This window comes from Cyanistes caeruleus, chromosome 1, assembly GCF_971803275.1.
Source record: "Cyanistes caeruleus chromosome 1, bCyaCae1.hap1.1, whole genome shotgun sequence".
NCBI lineage: Eukaryota > Metazoa > Chordata > Aves > Passeriformes > Paridae > Cyanistes > Cyanistes caeruleus.
The window spans coordinates 34,382,622-34,401,339 of record NC_141701.1 but is presented as its reverse complement, the minus strand read 5'-3'; the positions used below and the strand labels follow the sequence as shown (position 1 = coordinate 34,401,339).

Sequence of the window (18,718 nt, the reverse complement as noted above, 5' to 3'; positions counted from 1 at the left end):
ATTTCTGAATGCTGACAGTTTTCATAGTGATTTTCTTCTACTTTATTTAGAAATTTTCAGTTTTCCCTTTTTTGGGTCTTTCTTAATGTCTCTGGATTATAAATTAAATGGAATCAAATCAGCCACGTTCAGTAACTGTTTGTAAAGAAAGAGTACTGCCTGTTTTGCAGTCCAGTATTTTAACATCTATAAATCTACTGGTGCTCTGATTTTTATATTGTTCAGCTAGGTTTTTTTAATGACTGGTTTTAAATAGAACGATCAGAATATACCTCTTTCTAGAATGTTTGCCTATGTCCTTTATAGTTCATTTAATGGCCAGGACTTGTCAACTGATTTGTGTTACTTTATTTATTCTAGAGGTAATTGACAAATTTAACACTATGGCAATAATTGATGGGAAGAAAGATCACGTGAGTCTGACTGTTGACAATGTTCATCTGGAGTATGGAGTGGTTTATGAGTATGACAGCACAGCTGGAATAAAGTGCCATGTCTTGGAAAAAATGATTGAACCAAAGGGATTTTTCAGTTTGACTGCAAAGGTATGAAGCATTTTTTGTATGTTAATGCTTATTGTGTTTAATACCAACGGAGAAACTTGTGTCCTTTTTTACTCTTATGATTATATATCTTTCATTGATACCTTATAATTGGTCACCTTTATCTCTCTGATTGTTTTGGAGGACGATTGAGTGCTTAGGAGGAAAAATGAGTTATGTTTTCATTATAAATTGAGCCTTTAAATCTAACAAAAAGTTAAAATATCTTCAAAGTCTTCCATTCCTCCTGCCCCTCTTCCTTATTTCTTAATTATCAAATAAAACTTGAAAGAAAGTCAAAGATCCACTGAAATATCTATAAAGGCTATAAATTACCCTCATCTCTTCAACATGCCTTTTATTTAGTTTTCTCTTACCATTATAGCAAGGCTTCAGTCTTTGCTGGGCAGTACAGTTTATTCTGTGTCCTGTTTCCTGGCCTTTTATGCAGAATGTACAAGAGGACAGAACTCAGTTTTCTTTTATGCTTTTTCAATGTGTTAGTATTCTGCCAAACCAAAGGTTTTCTAGAAGTAATGAATGAATTAATTCAGCAGCTTTGCATAATATGTGCTGATCAAGTAAATACAGCAGATAATGTATTTCAGAAGAGCCATAGTGGTTACATTAGTAGGAAATTAGTAGTAAATCCATTATCACACAATGTCATGAGAAGCTAAGCAAAAATACTTATGGGTATAACTTAGCAGGGAATAGATTTAAGCAAACCTCTTTGCCTCCCAAGCTTCATTCATTGCTGTTGTGCACCATTTGCTGTAATGTTATCAGGCTTTTCAGCTTTAGTTATAAGAGATTATTAGTAAGGGGTAATTTTAGTCAACTTCATTTCATAACATACTTCTCTTGTTTTTATTATCTTAGATTCTTGAAGCACTGGCAAAAAGCGATGAACATTTTGTGCAGAATTGCAACAGCCTCAACTCCTTAAATGATGTGATCCCCACTGAACTTCAAAGTAAATTCAGTGTCATTTGCAGTGAGAAAATTGAGCATATCTACAGAAGAATCTCTAGTTATAAAAAGGTATGACCTGCATGTACTGAGCTTGATTATATTTTTCTTTTAAGGGGAAAACAGGGCAGTGACAAAAATGTGGCTTAAAGTTTAGCTATTTTGAAGCATGAATGCCTTAATTGAATAATTACATCAATTTTTTTCAAGCCATTCTCTTTCTTATCCCTCATTTAGACACTGGGTAGTTTGTATTCTTACTTGTTTGCTGTGTTCAGTTGTGGACACAATCAACTGCATATTTCTGCAAAAGGGCCATTATTCTTGTAACTGTCTTAAATCAATACTCTAGTGAATTTGCAGATGTTAGCCAAAAGTGTAGCAATAACAGAACTGGGTTTTTTTTTTCTTTCTAGTGCAACTTGAATACCAAATTTTAACCCTTTTATTCAACTTTTAGGCCCTAGCATAACTGTTATTGGTAACATCTCTTTTAATTATTGCCTTCACTTGGTTTAATAAAACATAATAGCATGGAAAAATGGAGAAGCTGCTGATTTTCATATTCTTAAGATCTAAATTAATGATATGTGAATGAATAAATAGCCCAGACTATGATCTGTAGTTGCTGTCAGTGCATTTCTTTGCAGTTGTTTAACCAGGCAAGGTGTAAATGAATCAACTGTTTGCCATTTTGCTAATGCAAACTCATTTTCTCATCCAGATTCCTAGTTCCTCTCCCATGCAACCTAATTGTGGGGAGGTGAATTACTTTGAAGTAGGCTCAAAAAAAGTGGATCTGACCTGTCTTACCTCATTTGGGGGTCTGAGTTGTGACATTTCCAAACTGGTCTGTTCTGAGAGTTTATAAGTAAAAATTGGGGGGAAAAAAAAGCAAAGGAAAATGAAAGTGATTACAGAAGCTTCACACATGTGCAGAAGCTGGATTTAAAATAGTAGATAATGATTTTTAAGTTTTTAAAAGGTAAGTAGGGAGAGCTGTTAGGAATACCAGTAGCTTCTGTAGTCATCAGGATGAAGACAAAAAGCAACTTGTCAGATTTTTCCAGGTGCTCTCTGAAAAGAGATGGAATAAACTGAGTTGTATCAATGGATACATCAAAAGAATCCTGACATTGTTTTAGCAAACATCTGATCTCTCCATTGTTTGCCTGAATGATAAACCTCCATGTTTTCAATTTGGTTAAAATTCAAAATATCATTTTTAAAACCAAAATTAATTAGTTTTCATATTAATAGTGAAAGTTCAAGTAACAAGCAGGTGATTTATATGTTTTCTGTAGCTGAAAAATTTGACTATGATAGACAGCCTCTACAGAGGAGGCCAAGTCAGTAAATCAAATTTTGTTGTGTTTGCTGGATGTAAAACAAACAGCCTCAGGGAAGTTTTCATAGTTCTTACACTGTCTAGAAGCAGATATTCCTGATACAGACTACACTTTAACTTTCATCTGCTCAAAAATCAGTAGTTTCACAGTTATAGCTTTTAATGACAATTAGTAATGCAGTGGATTTCAGGAATAGATGTGTCATTTTCTTGGCAAGGTGAAGGTAACCATAGTTACAGGAGACTTTCGGAGTGCCTGAGCCCAGCTTGGTTCCTGGTTTTACTGTGAAAGTTTCAATTCTATAAATGCAAGTCTTGTAGATTTCTGCAGTTCCTACTATTATTATTATCAGAACATTTTGCTCCTAATAGACCTTGATTCCAGTGCCATGAATCCCAGATGTTTCTCAACACATATATGAAAAGAATTTTGGTCCTGACTTCTGACCTGATTAAATCATAGCCAGCATTTGGTCTCTCTGGAGCAGGATGTGTGGGAGATTGAGATGTGAAATATGTACTACTTGCAGAAACATTTTTATCATTGAATGTCCTTAGTACCCTTCTTAACAATTTGTACATTCTTCAGCCTTTGAACCACTCCATAATTGGATTTATTGTAACCCTCCAGATCTTGTTGTGATCTAAAGATTCAAATGTAATTATCCCAACAAGTGTTCATCAGACTGAAGTAATATGACATCAAAATAAACAGAAATTTAAGTCCCAGTACAAAAACATCTTACTTTGCAAAAGGGATGTGTCTTAATTCAATTGAAGTGTTAGTAAATAGTTGACTGATTCGAATTTTTACTGACATTTATTAGTGAAGAAGCTTTGCAAGTTTACTTTGAAAATATTCTTATGCATGAGCTGTGGTTCATAGCTGAAGTAGGTCTGTGTAATATTTTGACTGGAGAGATATTGTGATTAAAACACTGATTAGATCTTGCCAGAAAAAACCTCTTCTCTAACAACAAACTGCCCTGGAAACAACACATATTGACAAAAATCCTACTTGCGACTGACAAATCTCTTTTCCAGTTGAAGAGCTTCATCGCATGACTTGGTTCTGAAGTAGATGTTGCTGAGTGTCCAGTTCAGTCTTCAGCATTTTGGGTTGACATCTTCTCATCTTAAAAATCAAGTAGCTCTGAGCCTATTCAAGACTCTGCACAAAATTTAGAAAGTTAGAGTCAAGGAGATGTGGCTAAGCACTGTACTAGAATTAGACCATAGAAAACATTCCTCGTTGCTGAGCTGATATATAGTGGGGAGAAGAGGCGCTGGGCTAGGAAAGTCTGTAAAATTAGGAATTTTCAGTTTTTATGTACTAGTTCTCATCAGCTTCCTAATGTCACTCAGACATTGTCCAGCTAACCCTGCTTAAGCAGGACCAGCTAGAGATGGTTGCCCAGGACCATCTTTGAGGAGGGAGATCTGACCTCTCTTCCCTGAACTCTCTGAGCAACTTGTGCCAGTGCTTGATCACCCTCACGGTGCAAATGTGTTTCCTGATATTCAGAGGAAACTCCTGTGTTTAAGTTTGGGCCCATTGCCTCTGATCCTGGCACTGGACACCACTGGAAAGAGCCAGACTTTGTCCTCTTTGCACCATTCCTTCAGGTATTAATATACATTGATGTGTTTCTCCCTGAGCTTTCTCTCCTCCAGGCTGAAAAGTCCCAGCTTTCAGCCTTTCCTCACAGGAGAGATGCTCCAGTGCCTGAATCATTTTGCTGGGCTCACCTCCAGTGAGCTCTCTCCAATATGCCCATGTCTATTTCTGTGAAGCCCAGATTTGGGCCCAGGACTCGAGAGGAGGCCACACCAGTGCTGAGAAGAACAAGATCACCTCCCTCCAACCCCTGGCAATGTTTCTCCTAATGCAGGAGGATAAGATATTATTAAATTGGACCTCCTCGTCCCTGAATATGAAATACAGAATTCATACCTTCTGATTTTGTCTTCATTATAACTTCAGACAAAAGTTTCATGACTTTTTGAAAAATACTGGCTTGAAAACATCGGCAGGTGTTTATAAATGTCATGAGCAGTACAGCAGTTCCAGATTTGCTCCCCAGAAAGACACTTAATTTTTTACTATGTTCCATGGGAAATAAATTCTTCTTCTCTTTTACAAAGCTATTTATTTCTTAAAATATAATTTTCTTCAGAAAAACAAGCTCTTTAAAATGTAAAATGAAAAATATTTTTCTTTCCCTTTTAGAGAAAGATGGCAATTACAAAGTTGAGACACCTTAAGTCAAGGATGACTAAAATATTTTAAGCTTTTATTTTCTAGTTAGGTACACGAGAAGAGCCAATAATCTAAATTAGATTTTCTTTCTTGCTTCTAGTTTTCAAGAGTATTAAAAAACAGAGCTTGGCCTACCTTCAAACAAGCTAAGTCAAAGATTTCACCACTTCACAGCAGTGACTTCTGCCCAACCAATTGCCATATCAATGTGATGGAAGTGTCTTACCCTAAGACCTCAACTTCCCTTGGTAGTGCCTTTGGTGTACAGTTAGACAGCAGAAAACATTCTTCCCATGAAAAGGAAAATAAAAACACCGATCAAGGTAAGTCAATTGAGCTTGAAAGAGCTACTTCCAGTGCTTCTGATACAGTATTAAAAGGTAATCAGTTTAGGTTTATAGTCCAAATATTAAAATTAAGGATAAGCCTTTCTGAAATTACCCTGCTTTTGAGTCTTAGTTTTATTTTAAAGCATAATAACGGGTAGTCATAATTTCACAATAACTTTTTGCTAAATAGCTTGACTTTGAAATGCATATAAAATGCAAAATTAAATAAGTACATGAATTTTTAAACAGAAAAATATTTCAGTGTGTGTTAGTTTTACTAACTTCAAAACGTACGTTGAAAAAAAGATGATGATGATGATGATGAAATCCCTTTGGATTATTCTCAGGTAAACTGAATCCCATGATTTATGTCCAACATACCATTACTACTATGGCTGCCCCTTCAGGACAATCTCTTGGGCAACAAGAGGGCCACGGTCTGAGGTACCTCTTGAAAGAAGAAGACTTAGAAACACAAGATGTCTATCAAAAATTGCTGTTCAAATTACAAGCCGCACTGAAAGAGGTGGAAACATGTGTCTGCCAAATAGATGAGTAAGTAAATGTTACCATCTGGACTTGCCTTTAATTTTTCTATTAAAGATAACGATAAATTTGGACAATGTTTTTGTGTAGCATAGGAATCAATGCTGACTTCAGATAGAATTGAAATAAAGAATTTAAGTGCAGGTAATGCTGTATTTTAGTCTTTTTGAAGCATGCCTTACTATTTTCCCCACAGTTTGTAGTTTTTTCCCAGTTTTTAGTTTTTCTTTAGAATGTGGCAAAGTTAATTTGAAGTGGGGAAAATATGAGGCACACAATGTCACCTACAATTTCACTAAGAATGGAAACAAAGGGCAGAGGTATAAAAACAGCTTTTATTGAACTCTTCAGGTATTGCTGAATAGTCCCACAGATGAATTTTTGAGGAACGCATTACTCATCTATAGGGAGAGCATTAATTCAGATGTTTTTCAAAACCAAGTTAACCTTAAGGAAGAACTGTGGATTTAGGGAGAGACACCTTTGAGTGATTAGGAGAATCACTGACTCTTGAATGTGGGAGACTCAGAGTCTCCTCATAGGTAGTCCTAATTCAGGACAAGGATTTATAACTTGCTTTTTCATTTGCAAAGGAAGTGGGTTGATTTCTGGGCTATTTAGTGTCTTGGGATAAGGATGAAGAAGGGTAAGATGTATTTAAGTTTTGAAAGATCCCATATGCAATGCAAATGTCAGAAATTAATTTTGAAAATGAAAACAGCAAAATTTTTTGAGTTTAAAAGGCAATCTGTCATGATCTCCAGTTCAGAGAAGTGGTGTATCATTGTTTCTCCTGTTATCTTGAACATTGTAGACTGATTTCTCCTTTCATGTGTACTTAAGAATTTGATTTCTTATTTTTACTGTTCTCACAGTAATTGTAATAGTTATGTAGTAATAAGGAATTGCAATGCATCACATACTGCAACTTGGAATGGAGGCAAAAATTGACTCGGTATTTTTAAGAAAATGTTGTTTTCTGTGCCTTTACATAGTTCTGATAATTATTGTGCTGAAGATTGAATCAATTAATTTAATCCATTATAATTTCAGTGCTTGGGTATACTTAAAAACAACTGTCTTTAAAGCCTGTGTTGTCTCTCTTCCTTGTGGAAGTCAGAAAATTATATATGGAATTTTAGTCAATATTTCAGGAAGTTCCAGTTGCCAGTATGCCACACCTTTCCTTCCCACTCCCTTGAGCTTGTGATGCAAAAGCACAGGAAATTCTGAGCCTTTCTTTTGTATGAATATATATATAAATATACACACTCACAGAAAAACTGTGTGTACAGGAATATATGTATGTCTATACATATATTCATTTTAAAAGCCATGTAGTTTTGACAGTAAACACAAGGGTTCACTTTTTTAATTCCTAAATTTCCTGTACACTGACCTTGTAGCTGATCTTGTATTAGGTGCACAGAGGTATTTAGCAAATTTTACCTTTGGCTGATTGGAAGACTGAGGCTTTTCATGGTTTATTCCTCATGGACATGGAGTGGACTGCCAGTGAGTAATTACTGTAGAGGAAAGCAGTTTTATAGAGGAAACAGGATAGCCAAGAGACCTACTTAAAAGTGCTGAACAGGGAAGAGTGAGCAGTTCAGAAGTACCTGGTATATTAGAAAATAGTTACAGATACTAATTAACTCTTGAGATTTAGGACTTAAGAAACAAAAGATAGAGTGACACAATAGATAATCTGACAATTGTGCTTGAATTAGAAATTTTTGTACTTCAACAGCTGGGAGGAAATGCTTGAACATACTAATTTTTTGTTTTTATAAAAACAGTAGAATTTATTTTTTCTGCTGTGGCATAGTAGCAGTAAAATTAATGTCATTCTTTACTGAATTGCTTATTATTCTAAACAATATTTTAATAATGTTTAATATTTTATTATTCTCAGAACAGACAATATGAGCATATTATCTGTCACAATTTTTAATTTATGTTGATATTGTGTGACAGTAAAATTCAACAACTGAATACTGTTTGGTACCCTTTATACCTACTGCTGAAAAACTTGCTCATTCATGTTGCTAGAGGTCTCTGTGTTGAGGTCAGTATCGGCCTATGTTTCAGCTCACAAAACCTTGGGGCAGTGTCATCTTCTCAGCCTCTTCTGTCTGTTAGTGAATTGAAAAATGAATGTTTCATCTGAAGAGCAGGTCTGTGAGAGCCTATGGATTATGGCAAGGGAACATTTAAGAGAAGATTTTGTACTTCTAGCATTGTCTGCATAAGAGTTTATGTGATGGTTTGCTGATGAGGTTTGGTTGGATAAGGGATGTAATTCTGACAGAGAGAGAGAAAAATACACACAGAATATGTATCCCCCTTCCACAGCCTCTCAAGGCTCCACTGTGCTCACACTCAAATAGTTTAATAGTATCCCAATGATTCTTTAGTGATGCTGCAGATACCCCAGGTTGCTGCTAGGTGTTACACAGAAATAAGTAATTTTTCAAATTGTTTTCTATATGGTTCTACTGTGTTCTTGGTTCTCATGCACTCAGTGCTCTCTCACAATCCCAGCTGTTTTTTGGAAAGATATCTTTCGTATGCAAGAGGCTTGAACATTTCTCAAGCCTCTGTGGAGTGAGGAAGAGACAGAGAAGGTCAGAGGTTGAAAGAGGTTTTTTGTTACTGCCATTTTTAGTTCTTTGACTAACCATAGCAGGTTTTCTTTGTCGTAGTTGTGTTGACTTGGGTTGCCCATAGGAATAATTCCACAGGTGAGGATTTTTTTTTTTTTAAGATTTAAATTTCTCTGTTTCATTGAAATATACTTCAGAGAGACTCTCCAGCTGTTAGTCACTATTCACACATGTGTTTCCCCTTTGAGAGCTAGATGTCTAAGGTAATTTTGTTTGGGATAGGCCCATTTCTGGAGAAAATGTGTTGTGCATGTGTTGTGTTTAGGAAGAAAAACAAAAGTAAATTTAAGCATGATTACTGGGGAGGGGATGTATCCAGGCTTTTATTTTAAACTCCCTGGACTGAGATTTTAAGAGCACATCAGTGACCTTGGTACCTACTTGCTCCAGAACTTGGCAATCCAAGGTTCTATCTTCCATTCACAGTAGTTCAGCAGAAAAATTTTCCTTAGAAAAAGAGCCTGCTTGCTGAGAGAAATGGAAAAGCCCCCTTAGGAAAAGATCCAGCTACCTTAATCAGTCTTTTACTGAGGTCTTGGCAGCAGTGACTAAACAGTCACATAAAAAAAGGGGATAAAGAATAAAAGAAGTCTGTCTGTGTCTTGACAAATAATTACTCAAGGGAAGATATTTTCAGGAGCTGAAATTGCAGTTCATTATGCTTGTTTCTTACTCTTGATTATTTTCTTGCAACAACAAAATCCCCAAGAAGTTACTAGAATGAACTTTTATTTTTAAGTGGATGGGAGTGGGAAGACAAGAACAAGCAAAAGTAGAGATTCATCTTTGTCCTCATCTCATTTTTCAGAAGGCAGAACTATATGGTCTTTTTGGAATGGATCTTTTGGTTTAAGAACAGTATTAGAATGATCTGCCATGAATTTGCCTAATCATTTTTTGAACCCCTTACATATTTCTTACTAAGAAAATAAGATTTATAGATATGAAAAAAAGGTTTCTTAGGGTTTCTGCTTCAATAACACATTATTATAGGACAAACTCAAAATCACAATCTCTAGCATGAGATCAACTGTTGAACACTGATGTAAAATATGGGCCCCATCTCTCTTCCTGTATTCATGGAATTATGCTTGCCAGTTACTGGAAAGAACTGAGTTGTGATTTCCTACTAATACAGAGTGTTAAGGCATCATGTAGCCCAAAAGACGTCTGTCTAGTGGAGGGGTGAGTTTAAATTCTAGTGAAATTATACCTTTAGTATCATTTTTCTGTATTCCAGTTGCAGTTCAGATCAGTACCTTTAACTATATGTGGGATAAAATCTATCTGTCCATTCCCATCAGTAGCAAGAATTTTGTGTAAGAAGATCTAACATATGTTTGAATCCTGCCATGTACTTGGTAGGAAGATTGCCAGTTGACCATTCTTACAGCTCCTTCAATAAAAAACCCTGCTACTATTTCTAAGTAATTCAAGGGGGAAAAGAAGCTTAGTTCAGTCTCCTCTGATTTCAGGTAGTTAGCAAGAAATTTTTGCAAGAAAAATGCTGCTTTTGAAATCCAAATATTAATTTGAAAATGTGATTTTAATGGAGTGTTTGGGAAATAGGAATTAAAGGACAATTGCCCATTATTGCTGTTCTGATCTTGAAAGTAAATTAGAGCAGCTCAGTATGAATTAATCATCCAAGAACATGAATTTTTCACTGCCAGTATTTCTGCATGTTCTAAAAGTAGCAATCTGCACTGTTCTCTCTTCTTGGCTGGATGTCACTTTTGTGCTCGTCACAGACGCTTGTATGTTAATCATCAGTTTTACTAGTGACAATGGCTTAGACACTTTGAATGTCAGTAAGTACACAGAGATGTTAATAAAGATCTTTAAAATGCCCTAGTAGAATAATTTCTGATGCACACTGGCATGTCTTGTACAGTAGTAATTGGGAAATTACTTTTCACAGACATACAGTTTCTTCAGTTTGTTTTCTTGATTTGTGCTAAGACGTGCAGGATTCATATTTAAAAATAGTTATGTTAATATGCAGTTTGACCCCAAGTGTCCAAGAATGTGCTGTATTTCTTCTCCAGCTGGAATCATTACTTTCACACATGATTAAGTATTTGGTAAGGTTAATGCGTTTCACTGTTGGACTTCTTAACAACAGAATTTGTCACTTCCTTCCCTTGTTTCAAATAGATATTTACTGAATTAAGATATTCCCTTCACATCTTATAGAATAATAGTTGGAGAATGGTGATGAGAAATGTTATACTGTTGCTAGCTCACATTAATTTGCCTTTTTTTTTTGTGTGTGTGTGTGTTTCACAGCCTTCTTTCTTCAATAACATATTCTCCCAAATCAGAACGTAAAACGCCTGAACCTTTAATACCAGCAGACAGCGACAATGAAAAGGGTGAAAGGAATGGGAAGAAAGTCTGTTTCAGTGTAACAGGGGATGAACAAGAAGATTCTGGTCATGATACCATCAGTAACAGGGATTCTTACAGGTAACTATTAAAAATATTTTATTTTTCAACTGAATCAAGTACAGAAATCTGTAAAGTATCAAGTGGTTATGAAGACCATTGGAATATGATTCTGACATTACTAATGGAGGAGTGACTAGCCTCAAGATGTGTAAAATAAAGTTATATGAGTACAGATTAGTTATTAGGTCTTAGTTTCCCAAATCTGGATAGGATATCACAACCAGAGATGTAAAACTTTAGATTACCTGTCCTATAAAAACCAGAAATAACTTGTTATTATGTCTCCAACAACAAATCAAATATCTACCATGGAAAGCAGGGTGATACAGCCACCATTCTTCCTGAACTAAAGAAAAATATACTGTTTATCAACATATATTTCTCACCTTTCACTCTAAATACTGTAGCATCAACTCACCTCTAGAATTTGTAATGCATCACGTTTCTTGTGAATGAGAATACAAAGAATTTTGGAAAGGAAGGAGTAATTATAGCAAGTATAGTTCTTATATAGATTATACTATCTTGCTTAGAGAGAATTGGTTAACTACATGATATTAAAACTAAATTTAAATTTTAGCTGCAAGTAAAACGAATGTTCATTATTTGTTCAGTATCATAGTTCATTATTATGCTCAGAAATTAGAAGCTCAGTAGGCTCATCATTTTTCTGCTGAACCTTGTGTTGCTGAGAGCTCTTTCTAAGCTATATTTGATTTCTGCAGCCTGGTAGATATGAGCCCTTCATCAGAATAGAAAGAAAACTATACAGATATAAATGCAGAAATTATTTGCACAGATTAAGTTTGTCTTGTTCTTAACATGGTGAATGAACACAGGCAAAGTTCTTGGTCCAGCAGAAGAGCATTTAGAGTTTCCTGCATGTTTGTGATGTGTCAAACCGACTGTTCACGAGCTGCTCCTGTGATGTGTGCTTGCTCCTGTCGGGAGGTTTCCCAGCCAGCACAGGATTTGTATGTGGAGAAAGAAGGTGTGACCCAGGGCATGAGCTCGGTTCAAAACATTTTCTTTTTTCTGATTCCTGTCCTTTATAGTTCATTCTGACTCTATAGGAATAATAAAACCTAGGGTTCCATATACAGAATAATCATAAATTTTGTGCATTGTGTTGGAGTGAGATTGGAATAGTTTTTTCTCTGCTTAAATAATTGTATTAGTCAATACTTAAGACCTCCAGCTCTCATAATGCCACAGTGGTTATTACTGGAACTGTTTGGCTAATTTCAGCCATTATAATGCTCTCATTTTGTGTAGGGTCTCCTTCTAAACCTTACAATACAACACAAAAATCATGCAGAATGATACAGCAAATGCATCTAATCTGTTTCTCATTTTCCTGTGTTTTATTTTCTCATGCTTTGCACAACCCAGTTTTAATTAACCTTCATCTCCCCTTTGGAGACTTCAATAAGTGAATAGAGTTAGTTAGAAAACATTTCTTAATATCTAGCCAGAAATTTTTAATACTCCTTGGGACTGTTCACCCGCTATTAGGAACATGTTGTTACTGATGTCTTTTCATCTACTTAATGGTTATGATTGTAATTACATCATATTGCTTCATTTAAAAGTTTAACTCATTCACTTACCTCGTTGACTACAGGTCCAAAACATGGATGTTAGCCAGGAAATGCAAGTCGCTCTGCCTAAATTAGTGAAAAGTCACTTCTGCATCTACACAAATAAAGAAAACAAATATGGAGCACACATATAACAGCAGTGCTATTTTAAGAATGGATATGTTAATCTTGGTGAATGGGTACATCTGAATCATAAGATACATATCATTATGTATAAACATCCTTTAGGTACACTTTTACATTATCTTACATTCACTTGGGTTTTTAAGACTCCCTCTGCTGGATAATTACTTAAGCATTTCCTGCATTGAAACAAAATGATTTTCATATGACTAAATAACACTGAAGACTTTGAATTCAAATGTATCTTCATAGAATTTTTAGTACAAATGTCTGTGTTTTACTCTGGTTTTGCTGCAGAACTAGGTACTTCTCTGTGTGTTTTCTGTGCAGAAAAAATTGTGTTTGAGAGAAAAGAGCAGAAAAAAATTACAAATTTAAATCCCCAAATCTCCCTATCCAACCAATGTGGATGAAATTTTGTATGCATAGAAGTTTTGACTGTACATGTCTAAATAAAAAGGAACAGCTGGAACAGATGGGATCATGAACTGTTTTGACTGACATGGAAAATAGTTTGTAGTTTGAGTTTTGGCGCTACTCAAATGAATCAAATCTCCTGTAAACCCTCAGTGAGACTCTGTTGTGCAAGTTGTAAAAACTCAGTGTTTGTATTAGCTATGAATCAGGACAAAATGTGAAGTAACTAAAATATCTGAGGTCACAGATTCAAAAACTGCCACTCATGCAAGAAAAGTTGGTTGTTTTGCATTCAGCTATTATTGAATGTATTATTATTCTGTATTACTATTCTGCAAGTACTTGTTCACAGGTAAGGGGAAGGAAGATAATTGAAGCATCTATTTTGGGAATCCGTTCTTTTGAGTCCTACCGGGACTGCAAATTAAATGAAAGCCTAAGCAAAGGGATATTTATTATGTATAAAGAATTACACAGGCCTTCTCATCATCAAATTTAGGATGGGAAAAGGGAAATAATTTCCATAACTTTTTTTACAGAGCCTATTTTAAAGGACATAGCTTTATTTCTTTTTTTTGTTTTGTGTTTAATTTTCAAGTGACTGCAACAGCAATAGGAACTCCATTGCCTCTTTCACCAGCATTTGTAGCAGTCAGTGCAGTTCTTATTTTCACAGTGATGAAATGGATTCAGGTATGTTTAGAAAAGTGATCTATGAATCTGTCTTTGTTTCTTTTATTCAATTTTATTATTTTAATTTGCCTGGCAGTTTTATTGTTTTTATTTTAAAAATTACATCCTTCTTAGTAATAGAAGTGCATAATTTTGCTTCTGCCTAGCTAGTCCTGCACTTAAGAATCCTTCTGTAAAAGAGAGTCAGCATTCCATTATCTCTGTGAATAGACTGTATTAGAGCTCCTGGAATCACTGCTTTTCATGTCGTTCATGTCTTGACACTGCATTGTGTTGCACAGAGTTAGGAGCATTTTAGGTGAGTGTGGAATGCTGTCCTAGCCAGTGTCAGCACCTAGACAGCAGGAAATGGCTGTGTGCTCTTGTAGGAAGGAATGTGAGATCACATGGAAGCACGTTCTTGTTTATGCCATGACAAATTGGATTTAAGTAATTGCAGCTGCTAATAGGAATGGGAATTTAACTGCATGGAGAAGGAGGTCATATACTCAGGGACTAATAATAAAAAAAATATTTGCTCTAAGCTGGGAATTTATCATTTGGGAATGATTTAGGGAAAGAAAAAACTGAGCATATTAGTTGAATGTGGCCCACTAGCGAGGCCTGGCCATAGCGAAGGCAAACTTTTATTGCTCATTGTACCAGGAGAGATATTTTCAGTTGGAACAGGAAAGTATTAAGACATTATGTAAGGTATCTGAGATACCTTGTGAATAATGCAGAGTAATGTGAATAAGACGGAATTTCATTTCCAGAAATGATACATAGCTAAGCTAATACAGAGTAAAGGATGAAGCACATAATGAATTGTTAATAAAAAAGGAGACCCAGGGTCTGTATCTTCAGCTTTAGATAAAAATGAGCTGATACACTGTTGTGCAGCATCAAGCTGAAGTACCATCTGAGGTGCCTAAAAGGACATGTTTTTGCTAGCCAAGCACAGATACAGTGCTTTAGATGGCAAATATTGCTGCTCAGTCAAACTCACACTCTCTGCTGACTTAATTTTCAGCTGGTTCCAAAGTTAACCTGGCTAACTCTAGATCAGAGCTCTTGGGCACCATGCTGTGTTGCCATTAAAATCCTGTGAAGAGGTATAATGATTGTAAGGACGTCTAAATGAGCTAAAAAAAAATCAAGGAAAGAAAAGTGCTGTTAAAGTGTTTCACTGACATAAGAAAAACGAGTCTAGATTAACCTTGAATAAATTTGAATCATACATTATCAAGTGGCTACTTCTTGTCTGTCACCAACATCAAGGAGGAAAGCCAGTTTTAAGCTGAATTTTTAAACATTTTTTGAAAGAGTTTGAGGTGTATCACCTGTTGTCTGAAACAGCAAGTGACAAGGCAGTGACCTAAGAGTCCTCCTCTTTTGCACTTTATTCACTTTTCATGTGGTATGTGCTGCTAAAAGCTTCATATCAAATACAGGATTTGGGTGCTGTATTTTTGCTGAATTACTAAAATCTCAGAACCGTTTTGTTAGTAAGAACATTAGGACTGTGAATTATCTGTAGAGTCCTTATAAAAACTTTGCACTGAATGGGTTTCAGTGACTTTGTGGTCTGCTACATTGGGTTCACACTTGGCCATTTAGCCTGGAGTTTAGTATGTTCTCCAGAAGAGAAGAATTGTATGTTCTGGTCACAGAATTGTTGAGGTTTCAAGGGACCTTTTGGGATGATCTTGTCTAGTCCTCCCCTCAAGCAGGCTCATCTAAAGCATCTTCCAGAATCATGACCAGTTGGATTTTGAATATGAATTTCTTTAAGAGATATTTCTGTATTATCGAGTAAGTAATAAATGCAAATTATGTAGATAAAACAGTTACTATAGTCCTGACAGTGTAAACATCAGTCTGTGTGCAAAGCAGATTATCTAAGTTGCAAAGGTTTTGGAAAACATGCTGAAGCTTCTAAACAATTTCTCATTTTAAAATATTTTTCAGGTGATGAGCTTCCCATAAGTGTTCGAATCTCCCATGATAAACAGGACAAGCTCCATAGCTGCTTGGAGCATCTTTTTGGTCAAGTATGAGATTATTTTTCTTGGCTTTGACACTGATGTCTGTGCTTGAGCTAAGATGTCTTTAGAAAAATACCTCTTTTTAATTTTGCTTCCCACTGTTTACTGGGCTGGTATGTATTTACTCATTTTCCCTCAGTTTTCTGTAAATAGTCCAAAACTGCAAGTTAAACAGCTCCTTAAATTTAGTCTAACATTTTCTGGTTTGTTACTTTAACTAGAGCCATTAGGTAAGAAAGAATCCAAAGTTGCTCGTCAGTAGTCCCCATTTCTTACAGAAAATATTTGTATTGCTGCTGTAAAAAACATGTTTCTCACAGAACCTTGATCCCAACAGGTCGATTCAATTGTCAATCTTTTGAAAGGACCAGCTGTGATGAGGGCCTTTGAGCAGACAAAATACTTTACACCAGGTCGAGGCCTTCAAGGTAACATTTAATTCCAGCTATTGAGAATGAAAAGGCAGTTTGCAGGGTACATGGAAATGGCTGCTCACTCCCTGAGCTGCTGTTAAAGAACTGATTTTGCTTAATCTTGGTATATTCTGCCATAACTGATTGTTGAAGTTCATGTTAAATAGATCCTAATTCTTAGCTGCAAACTGGCTCCTTAAATTTTATTGCATAATGTAGGAAAAATTTCAAAATCAACTAAAATTTAGATTCTGAACTGATGTATTCATGAGATTTTTGAAGCAAGAAGCAGTTTTTTATATTGCAGGTGTTTTAATACATTTTTGTCACAACTACTGAAGTCATTCCTGATCCTTTTTATTACTAATGCCAGATTTTTTAAATTTTATTTTTGTGGTTATATTATGTTTGAAGTGGATTTATAAATAAGTTGTGATTTATAGTCACAGCAGTATTTATGCCAAATATATACTTATAAATAAGTATAACTAATTGGTTAAAAAGAAATACCCTGTATGTAAATTCCACTACCACTTGTATGGTTGCTTAAGTCGAAGGGTAAAAATAAGCATCTGGTGGTAGTCATAAGTGATGAAAAACAGAAATAACTTCTTTCAGTAGACTGAGTTTTAAAAAAAAAGAAAGAAGTTCAATGTGAAACAGATAGTTTTATTAATATCAATATTAAGATGTATTGACCCTACATGTCTTTTCGCAAAGAATATTGGTTTTAGGTCGTCAGAGTGTGTTTTTTACCCTGTTTACAAGGTTTTACAAAGCTTGAATTGCTACCTGCTAAATGAATTTGCTCAAAAAGAGTACATAACTTCCTTTTAACTTTTTTTTTCATTTTTTATGGGTTTTTTGTTTGTTTGTTTTTTGTTATTTGTTTATTTGGGTTTTTTGTTTGTTTTGAGTTTTCTGATTGGTGGTTTTTTCCTGTAAGTTATTTTGGTATAAATATAATTTTCTGATTGAAATCATTTTGCCTCTAAAAGTTCCAGGGTCCTACTTACCATACACCTTCTGTGTTATGAACCTGCTTCAGGAAGAATCATTTTTGGGGATGCAGCTCACTCTTTCCTTAGACTTAAGCAGGGAGCTTAGATGACTGTTAGACCTGTCACCATAGCTTCAACTAGAGTTGAATAAGTTGCCAACTCCTTGAACAATGCAAACATTTAAGAAAAAACAATGTCTTACTGTGACTTTCTCAGGAGGCTTAAGCAGAAAAATACTATTTTTGTCCTTGCTTAGAGTTTCAGCAAGAAATGGAACCAAAGCTCAACTGTCCAAAGAGGCTACGACTCCACATCAAGCAAGACCCTTGGAACCTCCCCAGCAGTGTCCGGAGTCTTGCCCAGAATATCAGAAAATTTGTAGAAGGTTAGTGTAAAAACAACACCATCATAAATAAGCACTTCATTAATAATACAGGGAGAAGGGAAGGGAAGGGGAGAGATACACAGCTGCTTCCTGCTGCTTCTAGGCAAGGTTTGTGGAACACAGTGTAGTCTATAGATAGGTTGTACTCTCAGTAACAGAGTTGGTGGAGTTTATCTCAGCTGTCTTGTACTTACCCTGTTGGCTTTAGATGCTGAAGAAAATATAGTCCTTTGAAGAGAAAATAATCTTCTGACAAGTGAAAACAAAGGAACCATATGTTGAATGTGGTAGGTTTTTCAGTTGCTACTGAAGTCCAGTGGACTTAACTGATTTATCACAAAACTTCATGGGACTGATACACCAAAATGAAGTTCTTATTGAAATTTAGCTATTTTTCCCCCTGTTTAACTGGAAAGATAAAGACTCCATAGATTTTGTCCTGTACCTTGGTCTTTGTTCATTCTCTCTCTTTCTGTTACAAGACCATGGTTTTCATTTAATCCATCCCAACTGATGCTATCACTCCACTGCTCCTCTGCCTCCCTTCCAGTGCTGTATAGAAGTTACCAAGTACTTTGCTCTGCTTCACAACCAAGTGACAGTGTGAGCTGAGGTTTTAGACTTTCTCCCCTGTCTTTATACGAAAGTAACTGGCCTTTTCCCTCCAGAATATCTTGCCTGTAATTCCTGCTTTATTTCCTGTGCTGCTTGATAAATAAACAGAAATAAAGAGTAAGATTATTTTTATAAAAATGCCTGTGCTAGGATTCTATGTGGGAACAAAAGCTTAGGACTAGCTTTAAATTATTTTTGTGTGTGTGTTTAGCTGCTTCTGCTTGTGGGCTAGTTGTTACAGTGTCCCTTAAAGAATCTGTTAAATATCAGACCAATGGGAAAGAACTTTGTGATAAGTTTTATTATTATAATATTTCAAAAACCAGCCA

The 18,718-nt window shown here is 35.5% G+C and overlaps 1 protein-coding gene across 5 annotated transcripts in view; it reads left to right on the top strand.

Annotated features, from left to right (window-relative positions):
• Window positions 1–18,718, top strand: part of PREX2 (phosphatidylinositol-3,4,5-trisphosphate dependent Rac exchange factor 2) — a 173,208-nt gene that overhangs the window by 98,751 nt on the left and 55,739 nt on the right. For all 5 annotated transcript variants that reach the window (XM_086885723.1, XM_086885719.1, XM_023920933.2 and 2 more), the window contains 9 exons: window positions 361–545; window positions 1,425–1,586; window positions 5,223–5,445; window positions 5,799–6,006; window positions 10,953–11,132; window positions 13,854–13,948; window positions 15,899–15,981; window positions 16,313–16,403; window positions 17,646–17,774. In XM_086885723.1, the coding sequence (XP_086741849.1) occupies window positions 361–545; window positions 1,425–1,586; window positions 5,223–5,445; window positions 5,799–6,006; window positions 10,953–11,132; window positions 13,854–13,948; window positions 15,899–15,981; window positions 16,313–16,403; window positions 17,646–17,774 (1,356 nt within the window). The remainder of the gene's footprint in view (window positions 1–360; window positions 546–1,424; window positions 1,587–5,222; window positions 5,446–5,798; window positions 6,007–10,952; window positions 11,133–13,853; window positions 13,949–15,898; window positions 15,982–16,312; window positions 16,404–17,645; window positions 17,775–18,718) is intronic.